The sequence below is a fragment of the Tachyglossus aculeatus genome, chromosome 11 (assembly GCF_015852505.1).
Source record: "Tachyglossus aculeatus isolate mTacAcu1 chromosome 11, mTacAcu1.pri, whole genome shotgun sequence".
Classification (NCBI taxonomy): Eukaryota; Metazoa; Chordata; class Mammalia; order Monotremata; family Tachyglossidae; genus Tachyglossus; species Tachyglossus aculeatus.
Window position 1 is genome coordinate 287,016 of NC_052076.1, and position 27,394 is coordinate 314,409.

At 51.7% G+C, this 27,394-nt stretch overlaps 1 protein-coding gene across 3 annotated transcripts in view; it reads right to left on the minus strand.

The window, feature by feature from the left end:
* The window catches only part of CFAP44 (cilia and flagella associated protein 44), a 45,302-nt gene that overhangs the window by 13,593 nt on the left and 4,315 nt on the right, over window positions 1-27,394 (minus strand). For all 3 annotated transcript variants that reach the window (XM_038754768.1, XM_038754769.1, XM_038754767.1), the window contains exons 5-23: window positions 26,347-26,449; window positions 25,931-26,147; window positions 24,573-24,687; window positions 23,838-24,002; window positions 22,739-22,894; window positions 21,209-21,256; window positions 20,740-20,839; window positions 19,790-19,884; window positions 18,357-18,566; window positions 16,669-16,779; window positions 12,538-12,690; window positions 12,052-12,279; window positions 10,260-10,393; window positions 9,459-9,729; window positions 8,679-8,734; window positions 8,192-8,354; window positions 7,470-7,600; window positions 2,736-2,935; window positions 169-346 (exon numbers count right to left, since the gene is read on the minus strand). In XM_038754768.1, coding sequence (XP_038610696.1) covers window positions 169-346; window positions 2,736-2,935; window positions 7,470-7,600; window positions 8,192-8,354; window positions 8,679-8,734; window positions 9,459-9,729; window positions 10,260-10,393; window positions 12,052-12,279; window positions 12,538-12,690; window positions 16,669-16,779; window positions 18,357-18,566; window positions 19,790-19,884; window positions 20,740-20,839; window positions 21,209-21,256; window positions 22,739-22,894; window positions 23,838-24,002; window positions 24,573-24,687; window positions 25,931-26,147; window positions 26,347-26,449 — 2,834 coding nt within the window. The remainder of the gene's footprint in view (window positions 1-168; window positions 347-2,735; window positions 2,936-7,469; window positions 7,601-8,191; window positions 8,355-8,678; window positions 8,735-9,458; window positions 9,730-10,259; window positions 10,394-12,051; window positions 12,280-12,537; window positions 12,691-16,668; window positions 16,780-18,356; window positions 18,567-19,789; window positions 19,885-20,739; window positions 20,840-21,208; window positions 21,257-22,738; window positions 22,895-23,837; window positions 24,003-24,572; window positions 24,688-25,930; window positions 26,148-26,346; window positions 26,450-27,394) is intronic.

Sequence of the window (27,394 nt, forward strand, 5' to 3'; positions counted from 1 at the left end):
ACCTAAATTCCCCAGCTGGGCCTGCCCCTCTGCCCTGCCAGCCCACGTGCTTGCTCAGGGGCACAGCCGGGGCATAGCCTGCTCCCAGGGATAAGGAAGACGAAGGCAGCGGGACTACACCTAGGTGCTCCCCCCTCACCCGACTATCACACCCACAGCCACACTCACAATTCTTCCCACTCCTTCTTGCGTTGGGATATCTTCAATTTGGCCTTTTCAGCTTTGGCAATGATTTTCTTCATTTTCTCGATCTGGTTCTCCACAAAGACTCCCCCCAGTGCCTTCTGTTGCAGTGTTTTCCGTGCCCTGTCCCCGTCCACACCTTCATCCAGGACAATGACCAGGCCTGTCCAGACAGTGAAAAGGATATATTCTGTCCAGAGAAAAGCTGCCTGCCATCTCCAGGGGACTTCCAGGGGGGTGGGGGGTGGGGGGGACAAGGAGAGAGGAGAGGGGAGGGGAAGGTTCTGAACTTCTGGAATGTGAACTTCAGCAGAAACCCTGGAGTCTGCAGTGCCTCCTCTGGGCATGGAGGAGTCTGTCTTCCACAGAAGTGGAAAAACCCTGGCAGCCCAACGTGGGAACGCAAACCATTTTCTCTAAGAGTGCCCTGGGTTGAGGGGTTAAGGGTCTCGGATTCCCTCCCACCAGCTCTCGGCCCTGAGCAACAGAGAGAGGCTCATTCATCTCTCCCAGACGAGGTCCTGGTTGGTTTTTGCCTTCTCTGGAGATGGGGCTGGTCACCCCTTGCCCTTTGCCCCGCCCCCAGCCCCTCGGTCTTGGTCTCCCCTGAAGCCAAACTAGGGGAATAGGCATGAGCCAAGCTTGGACTGTTTGAGTTTCATAGGTTGCAGCTGCCTTTAAAGATTGTGTCTTCATTTCCACCCTGGCAGTCCTGGGTCAGTTTCTGGCCACAGGCAGCAGGAACAAATACAGGTCCCAGAGTTTAACCCCCCTGATTTTCTAAATGACATCCCACAGTGAGAGGGGGACACCCTCCAGCCTTCTTTCTGCCAAAATGTGGGATCCCGGAGAATTGCCAGTGTTTTGGAAAATTAAGAAAACACAACTGAAAGGGAAGTGGAAATGAGCAAGCTCTGGGAGTTCCATTTGCTAGTAACGTCAAGGACACCATCAAAGACAAAGCGGGTGAACATCAGGTGCCACTGGGCCCCACCAGCCTCCACTGCTGGAAAAGACAAGGTAGCTAAAAGGTAAAGCTGGCAACCAGTGAGTTGCATGGGTTCTAGGGAGCCCCGGCCATCGGCTCCTCTTCACAGTGCCCCATCCATCCTCAGTCTCCCCAGCTACTTCTCCCGGGCTCACTGCTGCAGCCACTAGCTGGAGGAGGAAGGGATGACTGGTGGGGGCAAGAGAGTGGGAAGGGACAGAGGAATGGAACAGGGGGATGGGGTAGAGGACAGGGAGTGGGGGAAAGGGAGATAGACTCCCCCATTGGACAGTAAGTTCCTTGAGGGCACTCAATCACCTTACCCCCAACTACCTTACTGATTTCCTACTACAGCCCCACCTGCATGCTACTCTCCTCTAATGCCAGCCTGCTCCCTGTGCCTCGATCTCGTTAATCTCACCGCTGACCTCTTGCCCACACCCTGCCTCTGGTCTGGAATGCCCTCCCTCTTCATATCCAACAGACGATCACTCCCCCACCTTCAAAACCATATTGTAGGCACATCTCCTCCAAGAGGCCTTCCCTGATTAAACCTTCATTTCCTCTTCTCCCACTCCTGTGTCACTCTTGCACTTGAATTTGCACCCTTTGTTTACCCCTTCCTCAGTACCACAGCACAAGAGAAGCAGCGTGGCTTAGTGGAATGAGCACGGGCTTGGGAGTCAGAGAACGTGGGTTCTAATCCCGGCTCCACCACTTGTCTGTACTGTGTCCTTGGGTGAGTCACTTAACTTCTCTGTGCCCCAGTTACCTCATTTGTAAAATGGGGATTAATACTGTGAGCCCTATGTGGGACAATCTGATTATGTTGTATCTACCCCAGCACTTACAACAGTGCTTGGCACATAGTAAGCGCTTAATACATGCCATTATTATTATTACTCTACAGCCCAACCCGCACACTCCACTCCTCTGCTGCTCACCTCCTCACTGTGTCTCATTCTTGCTTGTCCCACCATTGACCCCTGGCCCACGTCCTGCCTCTGGCCTGGAATGCTCTTCCTCCTCACATCTGCTATACTAGCATGCTTCCCCCCTTCAAAGCCCTACTGAAAGCTCACCTCCTCCAGGAAACCTTCCCAGACTGAGCCCCTCTTTTCCTCTGCTCCTCCTTCCCTCCCCATTGCCCCGACTCCCTCCCTCTGCTCTACCCTCCTCCCCGCCCCACAGCAGCTGTGTATCTAGGTACATATTTATATTTTATTTATTTTATTAATGATATCTCTCTCTATATATATATATCTATAATTTCATTTATTTACATTGATGCTATTGATGCCTGCCCACTTGTTTTGTTTTGTTGTCTGTCTTCCCCTTTCTAGACTGTAAGCCCACTGGGTAGGGATTGTCTCTGTTGCCAAATTGTAGTTTCCAAGCGCTTAGTACTGTGCTGCGCACACAGGAAGCGCTCAATAAATACGATTGAATGAATGAATGAATTAATGAATGAATACAACCGACTGTTCCACCCTGGCCCAGGAGAGGAAGGAAATGGCCCTTGGGCAGACAACCTCCTTTTCCCAGTGGGACCCAGGGAGGTTACCTGGATCCTTCTGGCTGTCTCGCCGCCCTAGTCCCTCCTTTTCTTTCCATTCACACTTGCTCTGCCTCCTCTCGGAGATGCCGGTCCGCTTGGCTTGGCAGTACTGGCCCGAGGGCTTCAGGAGTTTGTAGGTGGATATTTTGTGGCTGCTCAAGATGGCATGGACGACGACGGTGTCGAATTCCAGCCCATCCCGGAACCTGGGGAACCCAAGAGGGAAAATCCTCTGTGGCCTCCTCAGTGTCGGTCTTCCAGGCTTCACAGAAAGCTCCTTGAGGGCGGGGATCATGTCTACTAGTTATGCCGCACTACCTCAATGCTAAGTACAGTGTCCTGCCCACAGTCAATGCTATTGAGCCATCTGTCAATTGATAAGGTTACCTACTCTGATCTTCTCTTGAGGGCCTCACCTGCAGAGCCCAGGCCCCATAAGACTGCACTGTCTGGGCTAGAACAGAGGGGAGAGATAGCCGCCTTCCGGGTCTCAAGTTGACGCTGGCCCAGAGACCCTGCTGGTCACCTCCCTTCACCCAACCCCCATCCCCCTCTGCCCACTCCCTCTGACCACTGTTCCGACAAGAGCACCCCCCTCACCCTGTCCTGGTTCCCCACTATTTGACCAGTGTTTGTTGCCTGTTAGAATGCTGAGAAGTGTGGAAAATCATTTTAAACACTCAGGAAGAACGGCTCTATCTGCTCTCGCCCTGAGAGCCAGGACCAGGACTGGAAACGGTCACCTTTATCCTGGAGATTGAGAAAGACGGGCAGAAAGCCTCAGTCTTGCAAGATAAAAAGGTATCTGCTTTGCTCTTTAAGGCAGCTGCTGCCCCAGTCATGGAAACTAAAGCACCTCACCATTCAGCAAGCAGATAATGGGGACCCTGGGATCTAGGAAACTGGACAAGCAGAAGGAAAGAAGAAGGGCAGGTCAGGGAAAGTGGGTTCAAGGAACCCAATAGCAACTCGTCTTGGTTACCTCTCCACTCTCTTCTCCCATTTCACCCCAGTTTGCATTCTCTATTCCTCCCAAGCTCTCCTTACCAACCCTTGCACTTCTGACCCCTGGTTCACACCCTTTCTCCTGCTGGGAACTCCTTCCCCCTTCACATCGTCCAGACCACAGCTCTGCCTCTTCTAAAATCCTTTCTGATCTCCCATCCTCCTGTCTCTCCCGGCTTCAACCTATACTTCACTCTGCTGCCTGGATTATCTTTCTACAGAAACGCTCTGGGCACGTCACTCCCCTCCTCAAAATAATAATAATAATGATGATGGTATTTGTTAAGCGCTTACTATGTGCATAGCACTGTTCTGAGCTCAAAAATCTCCAGGGGTTGCCTATCAACCTTTAAATGAAGCAAAAACATCCCCTTCTAGACTTGGCCATCTCTATATGTTGCCAATTTGTACTTCCCAAGCGCTTAGTGCAGTGCTCTGCGCATGGTAAGCACTCAATAAATACGATTGAATGAAAACTCCTCACTCCTGGCTTCAAAGCTCTCCATCACCTCGCCCCCTTCTACCTCCCTTCTCTCCTTCTTACAGCCCTGCACATTCCGCTCCTCTGCCGCTAACCTCCTCACTATGCCTCGTTCTCGTCTGTCCCACCGTCAACCCCTGGCCCAGGTCCTACCTCTGGACTGGAATGCCGTCCTTCCACACATTCACCAAGCTAGCTCTCTTCCTCCCTTCAAAGCCCTACTGAGAGCTCACCTCCTCCAGGAGGCCTTCCCAGACTGAGCCCCTCCTTTTCCTCTCCTCCTCCTCCCCGCCATTGCCCCCCCCACCCTACCCTCTTGCCCTCCCCACAGCACTTGTGCATATTTGTACATAATTATTACTCTATTTTATTAATGATGTGTATATAGCTATAATTCTATATATTCTGATGGTATTGACACGTGTCTACTTGTGTTGTTTTGTTGTCTGTCTCCCCCTTCTAGACTGTGAGTCTGTTGTTGTGTAGGGACCATCTCTATAAGGTGCCGATTTGTACTTCCCAAGTGCTTAGTACATTGCTCTGCATATAGTAAGCGCTCAATAAATATGAGTGAAGAAATGAAAACCCCACCTCCTCCAGGAGGCCCTCCCAATTCCTGCCAAACCCCCTGCCCTTCCTTACTGTTAATTGTTCTTGTTGAGAAGGTAATCTGGTACGGCCAAACCTTTGGAATCAGACTTCTTTCAGAGGTTGGTGTGACCATTCGTTTAAAGTGTAGACAAAGTCTTTTTCCTGTCTTGATGAGTACATCCACTCCCTTGAAGAACTCATTCACACCCATGGCTTCAACTACCATTTCTATGTGGATAATTTCCAAACCTACTTCTCCAGCCCTAATATCTCTCCTTTTTACAGTATGGGCAGGGAATGTTTTCTACTAACCCTGTTGCATTGTACTCTCCTAAGCACCTAGTATGATGCTCCACACAAAGTAAGCACTCAACAAATACCACTGATTGACTGATCAATTGATTCTCTGCAGTCTATTTCCTCCCGCCTTCAAGACATCTCTACTTGGATGTTCCAACAACTCAAACTTAGCATGTACAAAAGAGAACTCCCTATCTTTCCAACCAACCCCTGTCTTCTGCATGGTTTCCCATCTCAGGAGACAGCACCATCATCCTCCCCATCTAACGAGCCCATAACCTTGGCACATCTCTTGGCTCATCTCTTTCATTCAATCCACATATCCAATGACACCAAATCCTGTCAGTTCTACCTTCACAACATCGCTATAATCTGCCCTTTCCTCTCCATCCAAACTGCTACCACATTAATCCAACCTCATATCCTATTCCAACTTGACTACTGGATCAGCTTCCTTGCTGACCTCCCTGCCTTCTGTCTCTCTCCATACCAGTTCATATTTCACTCTGCTGCTCATATCATTTCATGAAAAAAAAAACCAATCCAACATTCAGTCCATGTTTCTGCACTCTTCAAGAAGCTCTAGTGGCTATCCATCCACCTCTGAATCAAAAAGAAACGCCTTACCATAGGCTTTAAAGCACTCAATCATCTCACGCCTCCTCCCTTTCATTCATTCATTCATTCAATCGTATTTATTGAGCGCTTACTGTGTGCAGAGCACTGTACTAAGCGCTTGGGAAGTACAAGTTGGCAACACATAGTGACGGTCCCTACCCAACAGCGGGCTCACAGTCTAGAAGGGGGAGACGGAAAACAAAACAAAACATATTAACAAAATAAAATAGAATATGTACAAATAAAATAGAGTAATAAATACGTACAAACATATATACATATATACAGGTGCTGTGGGGAGGGGAAGGAGGTAAGGCGGGGGGGATGGGGAGGGGGAATGCATCTACTCCAGTGCTTAGAAATCTGCTTGACATATAATAAAGGCTTAATATATGCCATTATGTATACTTTCTTCATAAAACTCATTAGAATCCATATCTAATAAATTTGCATCACTCCGCAGGAGTTTTATGGCCACTTTAAAGTGCAACGGCCAATATGACCCTACTAAGAACATTACTGATGAAAAGATTACCTTCAGAATCTTGCCTTACATGCTGGATTTTGTAATTATGGCATTATATTGTTGATTGAATTTCTGCTCACCAGCCACCTCTTGGTTTGCTGCCCCTCAAACCAGTGTTTAGGGAGCTTCTCTCCATTCTGCATGTCTGGTGTTTGTTTTTCGCTGCTCTTGTGCCTATTGAATTTCACCCAATTTTTGTGCAACATTGCTCCAATTTTTCTAATTAATTTTGTATTATAGTCCCTACTTTCCAAAGTGTTTGTAAACCTCCCCCTCGCCTCAATCAGAATTTTATAAATACAGAGCAACAAAGAGTTAGGGAAAGTCTTTCGACAGTTAAGATTTAATGTGAGAAACAAGCAGACACAAAACCCAGAAAAATCCAACGTCTCTGGCATTTTCACTCATCTGACAATTTCCTCACTGATACTCTTCTACAACCCAGACCCCACAATGCTAACTTACTCCCTGTATCTCGATCTTGTCTATCTTACTGCCAACACCTTGCCCCACATCCTCCCTCTGGCCTGGAACTCCCTCCTTCTTCATATCCTACAGACAATCCCTCTCCCCACCTTCAAAGCCTCATTAAAATCACGTTTCCTCCAAAAGGCCTACCCCCAACAAAGCTCTCATTTCCCCTATTCCCTCTCCCTTCTGCACCGGCCTTTCACTTTGATTTGTACCCTTTATTCACCCCACCCTCAGTCCCTCAGCACTTACATCCATATCCATAATTCATTTTAATGTCTGTCTCACCTCATTAGCTCCTTGTGGGCAGGGAACATGTCTATCAATTCTGTTATACTGTGCTCTGCACAAAGTAAGCATTCAATATATATGAGTGATTAAAATGTCCACCCTTCTTTCATTCATTCTGTGTATTTTGGAATTAGAACCCAGCAAGTGTGAGCCATTTGCCCAGAGAGAGTGGTGCAGTGGTTAGGTCTTCCCTGTCTTTAGTAATCATGGGCCTCTGCACGGGGAAACAAATAAGGGCAGAGCCCACTGAACCCGCAATTTAAAAACTACAGGCAACCTCAGCCCACTTACACCAGTCTCCTGTCTTCTTCATTTTAATATCTGCCTCCCTCCTCTAAATTTTAAGTTCCTTGAAGGCAGGGATCATGTCTATCCATAGTACTGAACTCTCCCAAGTGCTCAGTACAGCGCTCTGCACACAGTCAATGCTCAAGAAATACTATCGATTGATCGATACCGTTGCTGTAGCTTCTTCAGTCCAATCCAGTGCTTTTCTTGCTCCCAGGCCAACTCCTTCTCCACCAACCGGACATCCTCAGCGGTCTGCCGGTCAATCTCTTCACGGATCCTGGAGTCCAGCTCAAACTCCTGCATGGAGGGAACCTCTGGCAGGTGAACTCATGGTTCTCATTGGCCCCGGAGACCCAGGAACTCCAAGCTTCCCCAAATGGAGGCCCAGCCTATGGGTCCATTATTGGAACACCCCCAAAAACAATCAATACTATGTGCTGATTGCCAATGGGGTGCACTGTACTACACTGAGTGGTCAGGAGTAGAGTCGAGGCAGGGGATGCGATCCCTAATCAAGGAACTTGCAATCAGCCCAGGCTTCCAGTGTTTCAGGAGAGTGGGGGCAGGAGTGAGGTCTGAGAACTTTTGTGGGCCAACATCCAACTGGATCGGTCAGGCAGGGTGGGAGGGAACCAGGAGCAGTGGATGCCCAACCTCAGCCAAGCAACCGGGAGGATCACGGGGCTGCAGAGTGGATGGGGTCACCGCACATGGGGATGGACCATGAGGGTTGCCTCGATGGGGTCTAATCTGTGGTCAGAAAACTTCAGAAGTCCTTCCCACGTCATTATAGGGATAGGGTCTGGCTTTTTGGCCTTTTCCGGACTGCCCGGGCACCCCAGCCTGGACAGCCAGATCGGTGGAGGGTAGGTGAATAGTGGTACTCACTGCCCGGTGGAGCTGCATGTGTTCTGGCAATGTCGCATTCTGCTTCAGCAGCTCCTGGAACTCCACCTGCAGTCTCCTCAGCTCTTCCCTCTTAATGGACTTGATTTCTTCTACCTCCTTCATCAGCTGGTCATGCTCCTTCTTGCGCCTGGCACCCTCGATGCTAACAGATGGGCAGAGAAGGAAGGGGACTCAGAGGACCCAGGATTTGGGAGCCACCTGGGAAGGCTGAGGCTGGGATTGTCTTGGCCTGGGCTTTAGCCCCAGCTCTGCTGCTGACCACTGTCAGATAGTCCAGTGAGCAGCATTCCTACCTTTCAGTATCCTCATCCACCAAATGAGTACAACAGTACCCACCTCGGCTCTGGGAATTGCAGGCTCAGTCATGCTCACCGGCACTGAAAACAGGTGCCGGAGGCTCCCAAGCCCGGATGGTCATTGGGGGATCAGTGACCGGGATGGCCACCAACCATCCCATGAGTGGTACCTGTAGGCGTCAGGGTCTTCGATGTCTTCCGCTACTTTCTCACCTTCAAGACCTTTCTGGGAAGGGAAAAGCATAGCTCTGCACAAGTGGTAATCAGAACTGCCCCAAGATTCCTTTGCTCTGAAAACCTCCAAGGCTGCTCCACTGCCCCCGATTCTTGCTAGAGGCCACATTCCAAATGGGGAAGGCCAGCTCCTGCCATGCACAGGATCCAGCTTGACAGGCTCTAAGGGTGCCAAGATGCCATTTACATGTCAGGAAGATGGTCCCAGCCCCGTGACCCACCTCCAAGCAGGCAGGAAGGGGAGTCCTGCATCTGCTGCTGGGGGAAGCCCCAGTGCTGGCAGCCACTGGCTGGGTAATGCATCTGTGGCTTCATTCCCTGCTACAGGGAGTGTTTTCTTCCTGGCACAGTTCAAGGAGGACCTGGACTGCTGGGGGGAACTTAGCGGAGCCTCACTTTCAGATGCTCAGCTTGGGAGAGAAGGGAGGTATTTAGCGCAATGGGTCCTGCAGCAGGCACCACAGACTCCTCCCCACTAGGACCAGTAGAGACACTGTCCCTGAGCTCTGGGACTGGACCGGGTCATGACACAAAGTCCAGAAGAGGAGGGTGGCAGAAGCATCTGGACCCCAGTTGCCCAGGGAGGCTGTGCTGGTGTCATGTAGAGAGACCGCTCTGTGCCCAGGGTGGAGTTTCTCCAGAGCCGCCAACCGTTTCCCTGCCCCCTGGGGACACGGAGGCACTGGGGCCGCGGAGGCCGGGGCTGGCTCCCCTACCCTGGGCGATGGCACTTTGGCCCTCATCCCCTTCTCGATTTCGACATCAGACAGGACAGCGAAGGCGAAGATATTGCTGTCCGCCCCACAGGTCACCAAGAAGCGGTCGTCATAGCTTGGGGAGATGTTCTGGACCTGGCCGTGGTCATTATCGTGGACGGTCAGGGTCCAGGAGGCTCCAAGTGAGCTGAGCGAGGTGCTCTTGTCCTTCAGGGGGAAGACCCGCACGGCCCCGTCCTCCATCCCGCAGAACATCAGCAGGCCACTTGTGCTGCAAGGGAAGGCAGAGGTCACTGCTGTTGCATGGCGGGTGGGATGCAGACCCCATGTCCAGACAGGGCCTGGCGAGGGGCCCCTGTCATTAGGAGTTCAGGGAGGAAAACGCCCATGAGAATTAGGACCAAGCTGGGGCCAACGGGGACCCTGGCAGCCCTCTATCAATCATCCAGGATCTCATTATCCAGGCCGGGCCACATTCAACCAGTCCACTTACTTGATCTGACCTTGACCGATCTAGAAGGGCAAAAGCAGGTTGGGAATCTGGCCATGGATGACACATTAGAGGCACTGGTTGATAGTCTGGGGGTGGAGAGCGGGGCATGTGGGAAATAACCATAAAATTGAGGATGGAGGTTGCTGAAGATGTCATCAATTCTTGTGGCCTTCCTTCTTTTCCTCCTCCTTCTCCACCTCCTCCTCTTCCTCCCCTCTGTGGACAGGGCCATCGCAAACTGGCTATACTGGTAAGGGACAGGAAGGGGACCTATCGGTAAGGAAGCTCATGGCAAAACTCCACTTCACCTGAACGAGACAACCCGGATGGGATTGTCATCTGTGTTCTCGACAGGCAGGAAGGAGAAAGGCTCGTGCTGCTGAGGGGTGGCATCCGGTGGTGGGAATTCGCAATGGTAGAGGAAGCCAGAATCATAGCCCCCCTGGGAAAGAGAAGTAGAAACAGGTAGGGGAAGGAGACCCGTGTCCCGGCTCGAGGGTCCCGTAACAGGAGTGTTTACTGCCGGCTAGCTACAGGAGCACCTCTGTCTGTAATCTCTTCTTGCCCCGATATGTACAGTCAACCAGCCATTCCACAGATCTTACCCCAGCTACGACCCCAAACCCAAAAGGGGCACCACATCGTTAGTGTGGAAAGAGCACGGGCCTGAGAGACACGAGATCCAGGTTTGAGCCCCATCTCTGCCACTAGCCTGTGGAGTGACCTTGGGTGGGTCACTGAACCTCTCTGGGCCTCAGTTTTCTCATCTGTAAAATGGGAAAGAAAATCCCCACTCTCCCTCCTTCCTAGGTTGTGAGGCCCATGCGGGGTAGGGACTGCGTTTGATCTGTTTATCCTGCACCAAGACCAATCCCTAGCACAAAGCTGGGTACTCAAGTGCTCAATCAGCGCTACAAAATCAGTTATCACCATTATCACCAGACACTGAGTGCACACACGGAAGGGAGGAGTGGGGGTTGCAGCTAAGACCCAGTCTCCCCCTGTGCTGGGACCTGCAGCAGAGGAACAGCCCGGCAGCACAGAGAAGATGCCGACTGGCCCTCCTGCAGGAAGAACCAGTAGGAGCTATAAATGTTTCCAGCAGGAAGACCCTCTGGTAGCTCTAGCTGCCTTGCCGGCAGGACCCTCCTTTAAGCCTGGGATGGTCAGCTGGCCGGCTGGTCCTGCTCAGTGGGGGAGGGAAGCCCAAGGAACAGGGAAGAGGAACTTCCAATCGGATGCTAGAGTCCAGCAACTACAAAAGGAAAGGAAGAAGAGGGAACATTGGACTGAACAAGTGGGCAAAAACAGGGTCCTGAGACACACTCATTGGCCCTGCCCACAGCTTCAGGGACCGTACTCCATAATGCTGGCACACAAAAATGGAGGGAGGGCATGGTATGTGCAGGGGGAGGGAGGGGTGCACTTACAAGGGGGCACAGAGGGAGGGCTCAGAGAGGAGATCAGAAGAGGGATAGGAAGGGGGACCAGAGAAGCAGCGTGGCTTAGTGGAAAGAGCATGGGTTTAGGAGTCAGAGGTCATGGGTTTGAATCCTGGCTCTGCCACTTATCAGCTGTGTGACTTTGGGCAAGTCACTTAACTTTTTTGTGCCTCAGTTACCTCATATGTAAAATGGGGATTAAGACTGTGAGCCCCACGTGGGACAACCTGATAGTCTTGTACCTACCCCAGTGTTTAGACCACTGCTTGGCACATAGTAAGCTCTTAAGAAATACCATCAACATCATCATCATCAGAGGGCAGGAATGGCAGGGGGGCTCAGAAGGCTTGGAGGGAAGGGACAGAGGGAGGTCTCAGTGGGAGGTTTCAGAGGGAGGTCTGGGGGGCAGTATTCAGAGGTGGGTATGGAGAGAGGACAAGGAGGGCAGGTAGGGAGAGGAGAGTTCGAGAAGAACCAGGCAGAAAAACCAGCGACGCAAAGGGCTCAGACAGGAGTCAGATGGACGAGGAGAGCAATCAGGAAGGAGTCAGTATGGTCACCCTTGCTGGCTGACAGAAAGACACCCAGGGGATGGAGCCCAAACCCAGTGGCCCAGGCCACCCCATACCCAGCGGCCACCGTCCCATTCACAACCTACCAGAGACAGCCAAAACCTCCCTGGCGAAGAGTAAAATCCACACAACATCGGACTGGGCTCTTTGGGGATGTAGATTTCGGGCAGTGGTTTTTCCTCCTCCTCCTCCCCCTCCTCAACAAACTCCCCATCCAGGTTCTCCATTTTTTCTTCCCGAAGCTTTCTCCTTGCTTCCTTCTCCTTCTCTTTCTCCTTCCTCTGCTTCTCTCTACGTTCAATCTCCTCGTCCCTCTTTGTTGGGAAAAAAACAATGCAAGGTGTTGATTCATTCATTTACTCATGGAAATAACCCTCAAACACCCACCCAGGGCACAGTCCCATGTTAGGTGCCCACAGAAATGCCAGGCAGAGTGCGAGGTGGCACCGGTCCAACATCTTCTTGCCAACACCAGAGACTTACAACATTCTGAAGTGGTGACAGACCCTCCACCCCTGGCCCCACCTCCAGCCCTCCCAACTCCAGCCACCTGGATGGAAGAAAATCCCTACCAGGATTCTAGATTTGATGCTCAGAAAGTGGAAGCACTGGGAGGGCAAGCCTTTGATCTCATAGCTGGACAAGCTATTCCCTTCCTGGAGGGCTGGCGCAGCTACCTGCAGCACGTAGCCGTTCTCACAGAGAACCATCAGCTTGCTGTCTCCCTGGAAGAGAGCAAATCCCAAGCACTGGGTGGGTGAGGGGGGGGCAGCAAAACCAAGCCCACTTCCATTCCTGATAGCCAAGCTTCATTAAACTTTCCAAGGGCTCTGGGAACCAGAGGTGACTGGCCCTCGCAGATTGGGTGGCAGCTTCAGGGGAAGCTGGCCTCTGACCCCTTGACTGCCTTGGTAATCTGGATCCAGGGGAAACTCCCCTGAACTCGGAAGTGCCCCCGGCGTGGAGACCTTCCAAGGGGGCAGAATCCGGGTCCCTCCCCGACGAAGCAAGCTAAAGGCAGGGGTTCATCTCTTGAGGAGGCCTGGGTTGGTCCGGCCCCACCCACCCTGGGCATGACCAGGGCGGTTGCCATTGCCCACAGCCCACTCTGTTGTCAGGCTTTAGGCCCAGAGAAGCCCCCTCCCATGGGCTCAACCTGCTGGGGCACAGCATCCCCTCCCACCCCCCCGCCGAGGTCCCTTCTCTGCCCTCCTCTGACTCTGCCTTCAGAGGAGGCCAGCGAGGACCCACCTAGGAAGCAAGGGAGGGATGGTGGGACTGGTGGAAACATCCCAGGAAGGCATGGCCACTGATGTACCCACATCCCTCTCCAGTCAGACTCCCCAAAGGGCTTGGCCATTGGTGCCGAGTTGGGAACAAGCTCCCCCTGCCCACCCAACTAGGCCCACACAGGAGTCCCAGGTGGCCTCAGACAGGCCAGTTCAGTCCAGCCCAGGGATATATGGTCTCAGTAATGGACTCAGTCCCTAGCCGGCACCCTCCCTCCAATAAGGTGATACGCTTCGAGATTCTCTTCAAACATCCCTGCTCCCTAGTCAGAATGCATGCCATGCCCCCATTCACAGATGGAAAAACCAAGTACAAAAGATGAACTGTCCAATGTCCTACAATGAGCCCCTGATAGAGACAGGACTGGTGTCTTGGCCACATGACTTTCATAGTTCTCTTCCCCACAGACCATGCTGAGAAAGACTGGGTAAGAAAGACAATGTTCGTGCTTAGAGAATTCTCACACACACACACACACACACACACACACACACACACACACACATATCCCCGGCAAACACTCCTCTGTCCATTGCAATCAGATGATTCTCACACACTTGGAGCAATATCCTGGAACCAACATTAGTTCCCTTAGCTTCACTGACACTGTCCTATCCTGATTCTTCTCCTGACTCTCTGGCCACTCATTCTCCATCTCTTTCATGGGCTCCTCCTCTGCTTCCCACCACCTAACTGTGGGAGACCCCCAAGGCTCAGTTCTGGGTCACTTTTTATTTTTGGAGGGGAGGGAGGCTTGGTTCTGGGTTCTCTTCTATTCTCCATCTACACCCACTTCCTTGAAGAACTACCTCGTTCTCGCCTGTCCCGCCATCGACCCCCGGCCCACGTCATCCCCCAGGCCTGGAATGCCCTCCCTCTGCCCCTCCGCCAAGCTAGCTCTCTTCCTCCCTTCAAGGCCCTGCTGAGAGCTCACCTCCTCCAGGAGGCCTTCCCAGACTGAGCCCCTTCCTTCCTCTCCCCCTCGTCCCCCTCTCCATCCCCCCATCTTACCTCCTTCCCTTCCCCACAGCACCTGTATATATGTATATATGGTTGTACATATTTATTACTCTATTTATTTATTTATTTTACTTGTACATTTCTATCCTATTTATTTTATTTTTTTTGGTATGTTTGGCTTTGTTCTCTGCCTCCCCCTTTTAGACTGTGAGCCCACTGTTGGGTAGGGACTGTCTCTATGTGTTGCCAATTTGTACTTCCCAAGCGCTTAGTACAGTGCTCTGCACATAGTAAGCGCTCAATAAATACGATTGATTGATTGATTGATTGATTGATTCACTCCCATTGCCTCAACTACTATCTCTACATGGGTGATTACCAAAATCTACACCTCCAGCCCTGATCTCTCTCCTTCTCTGCAGTCTTATATTTCCTCTTAACTTCAGGACATCTCTACCTGGATGTTCATTCATTCATTCAATCGTATTTATTGAGCGCTTACTGTGTGCAGAGCACTGTACTAAGCGCTTGGGAAGTACAAGGTGGCAACATATAGAGACGGTCCCTACCCAACAATGGGTTCACAGTCTAGAAGGGGGAGACAGACAACAAAACAAAACATGTGGACAGGTGTCAAGTCATCAGAACAAACAAAATAAACAGAACAGTAAATATGTACAAATAAAATAAATAGAGTAATAAATCTGTACAAACATATGTACAGGTGTTGTGGGGAGAGGAAGGAGGTAGGGCGGGGGGGATGGGGAGGGGGAGAGGAAAAAGGATGTCCCACCAATACCTCATACCAATACCAGTATGGCCTAGTACAGGCCTGAGAACCAGAGGACCTGGGTTCTAATCCCAGATCTGCCTCTTGCCTGCTGTATGACCTTGGGCAAGTCACTTAACTTCTCTGTGCCTCAGTTTCCTCAACTGCAAAATGGGGATTCATTATCTGTTCTCCCTTGAACTTGATAGTATGCTCCATGTGGGACAGGGACCATATCCAGTCTGATAAATTATTATTTATCCCAGAGCTTAGAATAGTGCTGGACACATAGTAAGCACTTAACAAATACCATTTTTAAAAAGCCCATAACCTTGCCATTGACCTTAACTCACCTCTCTCATTCAACCCGCAAATTCAATCTGTCCCCAAATCCTGCAAGTTCTACCTTCACAACACCACTAAAATTCACTCTTTCCTCTCCATCCAAATTGTTACTACTATGATCCAGGCACTTACCCTGTCCCTCCTTGACTACTGCCTCAGTCTCCTTGCTGACCTCCCTGTTTCCAGTTCTCCAGACTCCAGTCCATACTACACTCTGTTGCCTGGATCATTTTTCTAAAAAAACTCTTCAGCCCATGTTTTCCCACTCTTCAAGAACCTTCGGTGCTTGCCCATCCACTTCCACATCAAACAGAAACTCCTCATCCTTGGCTTTAAACCACTCAATTAGCTCAATCCATCCTTCCTCAGCTCCCTGATTTCCTACTTCAACCCAGCATACTCAATTCCCTCCTCTTTTTTTTTAATGGTATTTGTGAAGGACATACTATGTGTCAGGCACTGTTCAAAGCACTGGGGTAGACACAAGTTTATTATGTTGGACATAGTTCCTGTTCCACATGGGGCTCCCAGTCCAACTTGGAGGGAGAAGGATTTAATCCCCATTTTATACATGAGGTAACTGGCACAGAGAAGTTAAGTGACTTACCCACGGCTACACGGCAAGCAACTGGCAGAGCAAGGCAGAGCAGGTCCATGCTCTTTCCACTAGGCCATGCTGCTCCTCTAACACCAACCTACTCAATGAACCTCGTTCTCATTTGTCTCACCACCAACCACTCACCCACAACCTGCCTCTGGTCTGGAACTCCCTCACCCTTCATGTAAGACAGACCACCACTCTACTCACTTTCAAAGCCTTATTAAAAATCACATCTCCTCCAAGATTCCTTCCCCAACTAAACCCTCATTTCCCTTACACCCTCTCCCCTCTGCCACCCTTGCACTTGGATTTTGACCCTCTAAGCACTTGATATTCACCCCACGCTCTGCCCTTCAGCACTTAGGTCCATATCCATAATTTATTTTAATGTCTGTCTCCTCCTCTAGACTGTGAGCTCATTATGAGGGCAGGGAAACTGTCTACCAACTCTGGTATACTGTATTCTCCCAATCACTTGATACAGTTCTCTGCACACAGTAAGCACTCAATAAATACCATTGATTGATTGATTAATTGATTCCCTGGCACAAGTTGTTTTTTTTTAACAAAGATGTCATTAGAAACATCTAATCGGACCATCTGGTTGGTCCAATTACATCTCCAGGAGGTAAGGCAGGATCCCTGAGGCCCAAGGTGATTTAGTCCTGACTCCAGCCCCTAAGCCTCCCAGACTCTCCCGGGACCAGAATGGCGACTCCTATAGACAATCTCACTCACATGGGATGGCGGAGACCACTGTAACTGCTGAACCGGTCCAGGAACGCCGATGTAGCCAATCGGTCCATATCTCTCCTCCACGACAAAGAAGAAAATGGTTTGGTCTTTACTCTGGGAAAGGAGGAACCATCAAGAATGCAGCGGTTACAAAAGACAGCCAAGGAAGCCCCGCTGAAGCCAAGCCCACTGCCAGATGGGCGCGCACGGTGGTTCACCAACTTCGCCTCAGTCCCACTGCACCCCAGAAGCCCCATCAATGGCACCTTTTCATTTACCCCAGGAGAAATCATGATCTTGCAGCACTGGGATCACCAGCATTTGCCAAGCACTGTTGTTCATAGAGCACTGTGCTGAGAGTGTGGAAACATTCACATGTGACCCCTGCCCTCAGAGAGCTTGCACTGTACTAGGTAGGACAAGCGCCCATAAGTGGGCAACTAGCCAGACTTTGAAAGTATGTGAGTAGAATACCCCTTAAGCTCACGCGACTAGCTCAGTGGATAATTAACACACCACTCGGGATGCCGGGGACCTGAGGCTCTGAGGGCCAAGACAAGGCCACAGGGCTGGGAACTTGGTTGGAGAATGCCTCCTGGAGGAGGGGGTCTTTTGGCAGAGGAGGGAGTTGCCTTGGACCAGAGTGGTGTGGTGAAGGAGGCTTCCGAGCATGGGGAAAGGTGAGAATAAGGAGTCACAGGGCAGCAGGTGATCGGGGGGTCCGGTAGGAATGAAGAGCAAGAACTGAAAGGTGGCAGGAGGCGAGAGCAGGCAGGTGGGTGAGAGGGAGCCAACAAAGGGAAAGGGGTCAAACCAGGTACCAGAGGGGAGGCTCTCCAGCAGGCATCTTAGAAAAATGGCAGGGTCCCCCAGCAGGAAGAGGCAGCAGTCTGGGGGGAGGTCAGCAATCAGGGAGGCTGCAATACCACTCTGGCCAAAAGGTGATGAGGGCTGGACCCCGGGAAACAGTTTCAGAGTTGGAGGGGGTGGGGTGGGGAGGGGAGAGACTGATGCCCGAATGATTACAGGGAGAAAGAAGCAGCCGGCAGGGTTTCGGCTGAGTGTGGGGGTGGTCAAGGACAGAGAAGAGTCCAAGTTGACACCAAGTTTGGGAGCTTCTGGGACAAAGAGGATGGCTGCAATGGCTTCTGCTGGAATGGGAAAATGAGCAAGGACAGACAGTTCAGGTGGGAGAATGAGGCATTCAGCTCAAAAAAACTTTCCTAGTGAAATGCAAAAGGCCAATACAAACACCATTTCTAGATACCCTAGACAAAAGCATACAGCTGGCATCCCCAGAAAGAACCCAAGGGGAAAGACACTGGTAGATAGGACTTAACACTGTACAAGAGCATGAGTTCAAACAAGGCAGCCTGTGACGGTAACAAAACTCTTCAGTGCGAGTGCAGGGGTGGGACAGGAGAAGGAAGGAGGCAGGATGGGAGAAGGAAGGAGGCTGTGGTTTTAGAAAGGGTAGGAGCTGGGAGGGAACTGGCTCCAAAATGTTAAGAAGCCAGGAGGCCACCACTCTGAGCCTCCTCAGGCCCTAGGCTTTGGGAAGCGCTCTGGTCCAGATAGAGGGATGGGCAGAGGGGGCGGGGTCCAGAGTCCATTGACCCCAAAGAGCTGGTGCCCAAGCAGGTGACATTGGTGATGCCAATGTTTCAGCAGGAAGCAGCCCCACCACTTACCCCACTGGCGAGGATCTCTCCATTACGCTGGTAGGCCAGAGCCGTGACTGGCGCGGTGTGCGGTTTGAAGGCCTGCATCAGTCGCATTTCTGCTTCCCCGACTTTGCCCCGCCCCGCAAAGACAGCGAGCCCCTTTGGGTCAAACAGCTCCACGATGCGGACAACTCCGTCCTCAAACCCCACTGCGATGATCCCTCCCTTGGGGTTCACCTGGTGAAGGGGAGAACAACCACAGGGAAGCCATGAATTGCAGTTGTAGGGGACAAGCCTCAGCCCCATCAGACCAAGCTTGACAGACTGTAACCAAGCAATCAATCAAGAAATAGAATTTATTGAGTTCCTGCTGTGTGCAAGGCACTGTACTTTGTCCTTGGAAGAATCCAACAGAGTTGGAAGACATGATCTCTTGCTTTCAAGGAGTTTTCAGTCTACTGCGTGCAGAGTTCTTTACAGAGCACTGGAGAGATGACAATAGAGTTGGTAAACACAGTCCCTGCCCTCAAGGAGCTGACAGCCTAGGGGGTGTAAAGCACTGTTCTAAATGCTTGAGAGAATGCAACAGAGTTGGTGGGCTCGATCCCTGCCCTCAAGCAGCTTACGGGTCCAGTAGGAGATACAGCCACTAAAATAAATTCCAGAGGGGGGAAGCAGAAGTGTAAAGATGTGGACCTAAGTGTGAGCCCCAGGTGTTCAGGCGGCACCACAGCTGTGCGGGGGAGATACGGGGTGAAGTGGGGAAGGCCTTGTAGGGAGGTGGGATTTCAGAGGGACTTTCAAGACAGGAGGCCTGCAGAGGCAGGCCAAGCCCATGGGACCATCCTAAGAATGGCCACCCCCTTGTACGACAATGATCATGTCTCCTGGCTGCGTTCCAGGCTGCAACCCTCTGTGGTCAACCAGGCAGGCAGAGCTGGTGAGTCACTGCCACTCTTCCAGACCGGCCCACACGGACTCTGCCCAAAATGTGGCCGTGAAAGGAGAGCGGGTCAACATAGCTTGGGAGTTCTTGGAGTCAGAGCTCACCGGCATCCTTGGCTGGCTGGAGGTCCTCTGGTTCTGCGGTCAGTCCCGCAGAGAGTGCAGAGGATCCCACCCCACCCGGGGCCCGGGGGCAGCCCCCTAACCCTCCAGCAGCACCACAGCTACCGAGGCCAGTGCCCCTTCACCTCAAACACGTGGGAAGGCGGCCAGGGACGTCTCACTTCCTCTGGGGTGGGTACGCATCCAGCTTGGGGCAGACTGACCCTGAAACCCTGGCCTGGTCTGGCCCAGCCAGTCCTCCCAGGTGCCCATTCCTCCTGAAAACCCACCTCAGGCCTGGAGTCCCCCTTACCCTCCCTCATAGGCAATCCAGCTGTGGGGAAATGAGCGCTCCCTTGCCAGAGAAGGCACCCGCCCGAGAACAGAGGTCCCTTTTGGTGGAGGAAACTCACCACACGTGGTGCCCAGATCACGGCTGTGCCTCCCTGTCTGAATCTCATCTGGGTCAAAAGGCGCCTGCTGGCAAAATCAAAGATTCTCACAGAGCCTGTGGAAGGACAGACCCCCACAGTTGGAGGAAATACAGAGCTGGGTGGCTGTTGCTGCTGGACCCTGATTAGGAAGAGCCACCTGGGGCGACCAGGGGAGAGCTGACACGTCCACAGGCCTCCGAGCCTCAAGAAGGAGCTGCCACTCCCCAGCTTTCCCAGAGCCGGCAGTGGCAGGTGGGAATGAGGAGGGATTAAAACGCCCTCCACTCCCTTGCCCTGCTCATCCACGGGGCCAGTAGATTCAACAGCAAAATAACCAGGAGGGGGCAGGCCCAGAGGCCAAGAGGAATAGCAGGAGACATGGACACCACAAACTTCTCCGGCCCTGGAGCTATTCAGAGTCCGCCACAAAGGCTTGGGCTTGGCCCAGAAAACCGAAGCTGCTTTCTGCCAGCCCCAATCTTGCTTGCCTGTGAGGAATTGCTCCAGTTCACACCCTCAATGCCCTGAACTTCCTGCCCATGGACTGTCCCGGGCCAGTGGCCTGGGCTTCAGCAAAGCCGGGCCCAGACCCACCCATGGAATCCTAAGAGCTCCCCTCTCTGGCAGACTGGCCATGGGCAGTGAGGGGGAAGATGTCCTCTAACAAAGCAGGGGCAGGGTGGAAGGGGCTGCAGAACACACCTCCAAAATCCCACCCCAAGACCCTTGCTCTTGTTTACAGTCTGGGCCTAGAGTTGCTGTGGCCTGTACCATAGCTGACCCTTGAACATTTCAGGCTGAAAGTGTTCCCGGTCAAGTGGGGGTAGCTGGGCGGCCAGACCCTGTCCGACCGGCTCTCAGAAAACAGTGTGAGGTGGTCGGTCACTATCACCACCCACTCACTGGCCAAGGAGACGAGTCATACGTACAGTCCCGGGAGGTGGTGGCCATGAGGTAGGTGAGTGGAGAGACAGCTAGGCCTTCAATTGGGCCAGAGTGGAAGGAAAACAGGCGCTCTGGGTCCTGGGTCTACAAAATGACAGACAAAAGGAAGGCTCACCCAGTCACCCAGAGAGGTCAAATGGTCCAGTCCCAGACTTCCAGGCAGGGGGATGATAACCCATTCCCTCAAGATCTTCAGTTACAAAGACTGCTACCCCACTCTGAGTAGCCGGAGTGCAAGGCAGGAGGGAGGGCTCCCTGGCACCCAACCAACATCTCCCTTTTCATCTTGGGCATCTACAATTTCTCTAGGTTACCCAGACCTTCTAAGAAGTGCTAGCCAGAATGCCTGAGGTGTCCCCGCCGTGAAAAATCAGTGTAGGAAAGGCAAGAGAGTGGAAATCTCTCTAACCACAGACCCAGGAAGTGTGAGAGAAAGAAAAGGAGGGAACTTACAACGTTGGAAAAACTAAGGTCAAGTTTCCATATGGCACCTCGGACATCCTAGAAGGAGAAAGACCAAGACTGGAAAATGCTTTTCTTCGGTAGTTATCCAGCTCCTTTCAACAATGGTTGCAGATGACCTGGAGTATAAACTAAAGGGGTGGTTTCTCTCTCCAATATCATTCAAGGATCAACCCACAGGCTTCTGCGATTAAAAAACAACTGATTTATGTCAGGGTCTGGCTGAGCAACTATTCTGGGCTCTTTCTTCAAAGCCACAGGGGATGTGGTAGTTAAGAGCTCGGTGCTCTACTGTGGCAAGACTCCAATCAGTCAATCAATCAGTGGTATTTATTGAGTGCTTACGGTGTGCAGAGCACTGTATTAAGTGCTTGGGAGAGTACAGTTCAACAGGGTTGGTGGACATGATCCCTGCCCACAAGCTACTTGCAGTCTAGAAGCGGAGACAGACATTAAAATACATGACAGGCATGGACATAAGTGCTGGGGGAGCTGAGGGTAGAGTGAATATCAAGTGCTTAAAGAGGACAGATCTAACTGCAAGGACAAAGCGACAGGGAGTATGGGAAATGATGGCTTAGTCGGGGAAGGCCTCTTGGAGGAGATGTGATTTTAACAAGGCTTTTAATGTGAGGAGAGTGGTGGTATGTTGTATATGGAGGGTGAGGGAGTTGCAGGCCAGAGGGAGAACATGGTCAAGGATTCAGTTGCAGGATAGATGAGGTCGAGTTACCATGAGTAGGTTGGCACTAGACATCGGGGTGTGCAGGCTGGGTTGCACTAGGAAACCAGCGAGGTAATGTAGGAGGGGGCAAGATCATTCAGTGCTTAAAAGCCCATGGTGAGGAGCTTCAGTTTGACGAAGAGGTGCATGCGCACCACTGGAGATTCTTGAGGAGTGGAGGAATGTGGGCTGAAAGGTGTTTTAGAAAAATTATCCTGGCAGTAGAGTGAAGTAAAGATTGAGTGGGGAGACACTGGAGGCAGAGAGGTCTGAAAAGAGACTGATGCAGTAGTCAACGTGGGATAGAATAAATGCTTGGATCAGCATAGTAGCAGTTTGGATGGAGAGAAAAGGGCAGATTTGAGTGATGTCGTGGAGGTAGAACTGACAGTATTTTGTGACAGATTGAACTTTTAGACTGTGAGCCCACTGTTGGGTAGGGACTGTCTCTATATGTTGCCAACTTGTACTTCCCAAGTGCTTAGTACAGTGCTCGGCACACAGTAAGCACTCAATTAATACAATTGATGATGATGATGTGAACTGAATGAGAGAGAAGAGTAGAGGGTAACACCAAGCTTATGGCATTATTAAAATCCAATCTGCCTACTGGGTGGATTTGTTGGACCAATTGTCGCATTTGGACCAATGCAATGTGGTGGCAGCATGAAGAGCTGCTGCCCATCTTTAGCCCCAAGCCGCCATGTTCAGAGGCTTCTCCATGGTGGAGGGAGAGGCCTGAGGCTAGCGGACTGTAGCCGAACACACTACCACCGCTGCCACATTGGGAATCATACCTGGGCATACCAAATGGAGTTGCTGGCATCATTGATTTTTACCATGGAGGACAGGTTGACATTCTTGGCCACCAGGAGTTCATTGATGGGCTCTATCTCTAGCACACCAGAGTCATCTGCTATATCGGCCGAGTCGATCGTCTCAAAATCCCATATCTGTGAGGGATCAGAAGGGAGAGAGAAAGAGAGAGATCAGTTGTTCCAGGCCCACACCACAGTGTACAACAGGGGTAAGAGCCAACTTCCTCCACCAATGACCTTCCCCATTTTGTGTACCACTGAGAATGCAAAACGAACAGTACTGGTGAACACTGTGGACACTCCTTAGTGGGGAAGCCCCATTCGCCATCCTTGGACATTTTCAAGCCAGGTGCCATAAGCACACAACCTAGTGATTCTGAGCCCGAGCCAAGACGGTTCCCACGGATTTTCTGCAGCAGCAGCTCAGCAGCCCAGGACTCCTGGGTTGTCCCCAGGGACGTTACCACCCCTGGCCACCTTCTAGTGATTCCAAAGACCTGCATCCCCTGCTGAGCCAAAGAGAGTCCAGAGGAAGAGAGCTGGCCTGTTACTCCTCTTGGAAGCTCCCCCAGGCCAGCTCTATTTCTACTCTTGTGCCCGGAGAAGTGACAGGAAGGGTTCAAACTCTTGGAGGGCCTGGGGGTAATAATAATAATAATGATGGCATTTATTAAGCACTTACTACGTGCAAAGAAAGTTCTAAGCGCTGGGGAGGATACAAGGCAATCAGGTTGTCCTACGGGGGCTCTCAGTCTTAAGCCCCATGTTACAGATGAAGGAACTGAGGCACAGAGAAGTCAAGCGACTTGCCCAAAGTCACATAGCTGATAATTGGCAGAGCCGGGATTTGAACCCATGACCTCTGACTCCAAAGCCTGTGCTCTTTTCCACTGAGCCACACAGGGGGGTTCTGAAACCAGCTGCCCTCTCTGTGATAGCAAAACCAGCTCCTGGTCTCACGCTTCGCTCCTTCAAACCCTTTCCCTGCCAGCCAGAAAGGGGCACCGAGACCAGATGTCCCAGAGCTTGGCCCTGAGCTGGCCCTGGGCTTGGTTCACATTTAGTCCCAGAGGCTCACCCTGATGTAGCCATCGGCTCCGACAGTGACCACCTCGCCATCGTCCATCACGATCTGGTTCACATGGCTGGTGTGGCAGGGCTTCCTCCCTTTCCGGCAGAGCTCCACTTTGATGAGGCCGCCCTCCCACAGCAGCATGTTGCCCCACTCGGAACCAGACAGGACCTGACCGTTCCGACAAGGGAAGAAAGGCAGTCACCATTCCCGAAAGATGTTGGGGCAGTGAGAGGCTGAGTGGAGTGGAGTATGGCAGAGGATGGAAGAAGAGGGGAGATGAATGTAGAGAAGGGGAAGGGAGGGAGCACAGAGGAGTGGAGAAGAGCAGAGAGGAGCGGAGAGAAGCAGAGAGGAGAGCGGAGGGGAGAAGAGGAGAGGAGCAGACAGGAGCAGAGAGAAGCAGAGAGGAGAAAAGCCGAGAGGAGAGGAACATAGAGAAGTGGACAGGAACAGAGAGAAATGGAGAGGAGTAGACAAAAGAGGAGAGAAGCAGACAAGAGAGGAGAAGAGAGGGACAGAGAGAAGAAGAGCAGAGTGGGAGCGTAGAGAGGAGGAGAGGGGCAGAGAAGGAGAGAGACAGGAGGTTTACTATCCAAGAGAAGCTGGGGTGCTTGCTTGATCAAGAAGCAGACTGAGGCCTTTTCCAGGTTATAACACAACCATTCTCTGGAAGGCACAGAAGGCACGGGAGGCGGCAGGAGGGCAGAGAAAGCATGGGAGAGCACAGGCAGGACATACCTTCCCATCAGGCAGTTCAATGTACCCCTCTATGTCGGTCACTGCTGTTTTGCCAAATCGGCCCAGTGACCCCTGGAGTTTAAGGCCGGTGAACGTCAGAGCCATCACCCAGAACCTATGTGCAAAAGGGAAACTTAGCACAGTGTGCTTGCCCACAGCTGGAGAGCAATCCATCAGTAATCAATCAATCAGTGGGATTTATTGAGGTTTACTGTGTGCTAGGAACTGTAGTATGTGCTTGGAAGAATACAATACAATGGAGTTACAGTATCATTTGAGCCCCTGCTGGGTGCTGAATCTGTCTGGATCACTGGGGAGTGGGTACTACAGTCAGTAGTCACTATCCCTGACCTCGAGGAGCCGACAATCTACTGTGTGCAGAGTGCTGTACTGAGTGCTTGGGAGAGTACAATCGACTTAGTAGACATGATCCCTGCCCTCAAGGAGCTTATAGTCTCATGAGGAAGCTACAGATAAAAATCTATCGATGATTCATTTAAAATGACAAAAACTACCAAATATGTTCATACACACACACACACACACACACACACACACACACACACACACACACACACACATATTGAGCCTACTGGTGATTCTTCACAGAAATGTGTTACATGTAGATAAGTCTACTGGGCAGAATTAAGATGGATTTATAAACAGATAAATCCATTGCGGCAGTAAAACTTACTTTTTGATCACATTTTTTTTCCAGATTTAACTTTTTTTTTTTTTTTAAAGTATATGGGCCAAGGTCTGATTAGGAGGATATAACCTTACAAAGATGGGCTGTTAGAGAAGCAAGTTTCAAACATTAGATCCTGGAATGACAACGGACATCAGGCATTACACTCTTCTTACAAACTTCCTTCGTAACCACAGTCCCAATCAGAACACTGGCCCGGCTGGAGCATTGAGTTCTTATGTTTGGTTGGGTAGAGCCCACCAGGGAATCAGAGGACCTGGGTTTTGATCTTGGTTCTATTCTTTGCCTGCTGTGGACCCAAGGGCAAGTCACTTAACTTCTCTGGGCCTCGGTTTCCTCATCTGTAAAATGGGGATTCAATACTTATTCTCTCTCCCACTTAGACTGTGAGCCTGATGAGGGACAAGGACTGTGTCTAATCTGATTATGTTTATCTACCCCAGCCACTTACCACAGTCCTTAGCCCACAGTCACTGCTTAACAGATACCATAAATAGCATTAGCATATGGACAAAAGTTGGCACAATGCACTGGTGGTGGTTGGGAGATGGGGGACAAAGGAGGACCCCATCCATCCCTGCTCCCCCAACCCTCCTCCCCAGTGCTGCACCCTGATCCCAGTGACTTGGGCCACCATCGCGTCACCTACTTGATGTGCCCTGATCCAGATGTGGTCAGCTGCTCTCCGTTTTCAGGGTTGAAGGTGACCTTGAAGACCTCTTGGGAAAAGGCCTTGGTTCTCAGAACCGGCTGCTCCTGGGCCCATATCCATACAGTGAGGGTGTAGTCGGGACCGGAGCCGACACTGGCCAGGAGCGAGCCGCTGTTGTTGAAGTCGATGCACGCGTAGGCTTCCTCGGTGCCACCTGTGCCGTTGCCAGGCCTCCCAGCCGTCCGCCCGCACGGTGAGAGGGAAAGTTCATTCCGTCAGAGCCCACCCTGCCCTCAGAAGGCCCGGCGCGCAGCCATGCAGAGCTGCTTGGGACAGCTGTGGGGACTCGGGCTGTGGACTCCACCCAGGCCCGGGCTCGATGAGGAGGGGAGGGGGCTTCCTCAGCCACCTACCGCGTAAGATCCGGAAGGGCCGCAGGGACGGGAACTCGTAGATCACAATATTGGGCTTTCTTCCCTTTTCCGCCACAGCAAAGTGGGTTTTGGCCGGGTGCACCTGCACAAACCAAGGCCCCCATGATTGTGGCTGCCCCATGTTCCCCTGTGGCCTCTCAGTTCCCCCTGCCCCTGGGAGTGGCCATCTCCGAGTCTGGGCTGTGGACCCTGAGGCGGAGGTGCTCGCAATATTTGGGAAGGGATGGGCAGCAAATCTGAACGCTACAGGATGGTTGATTTGGGTTCTGGGAAGAGGTCCAGAATTTGGGAGCCATCAACTTGTGAATGCCTGACTCCAGGTTCCACCTCAACGGGAAGGGTCCTGGGCCCAGTTGTGGTCCCATTCAGAAAGGAAGGGTCTCACCCACTGACAACACATGGGGATAAACTTCCACATGCAGAGAGGGTGGACGATTGGCCTGAGTGAGGGTCAATCAGTCAGTCGATCAATCAGTCGTACTTATCGGCTCAGCGTCAGCTCTGCGAGGGCACTGTACTTAGTACAGTGGTCGATGCTCGGTCAGTGCCACTGAAGGATTGATTGGTTAGTTCCGGCTGCCCTTGAGACAAAGCGACCTGCGTTTGGACCTGATGAAATTACGTGACCTACCCCGCACCTCACCATGGCCTAACAGGGCAGAGAAGGTGAAGCCCATGGGCTCCACTGTGGGCACTTCAGCAACCTCTCCTAACTGCCCTCACTCCAGCCTCCTGGGTGACCAGAAAGATATGAGGAGACTGTCTTGGACTCCCCCTCAAAACAAGGTTACTGTATTATTATCCAGTTATTATCCTGACTGGCAGCTTTAGAGCATTCAATAGCTTGCCCTCTTCTATATTTCCTCGCTCAGTTCACACACTCTGCTCCGCTAATGCCAACCTGTTCACTGTTCCCTGATCTCCTCTCTCTAGCCACTGCCTACCACCATGCTCAACAGTTCATCTCTCAAACCCGAGGGCAAAACCCCAAAGGAAGAGCCCAAGTACCTGTCCTCCTCCAGAGGCC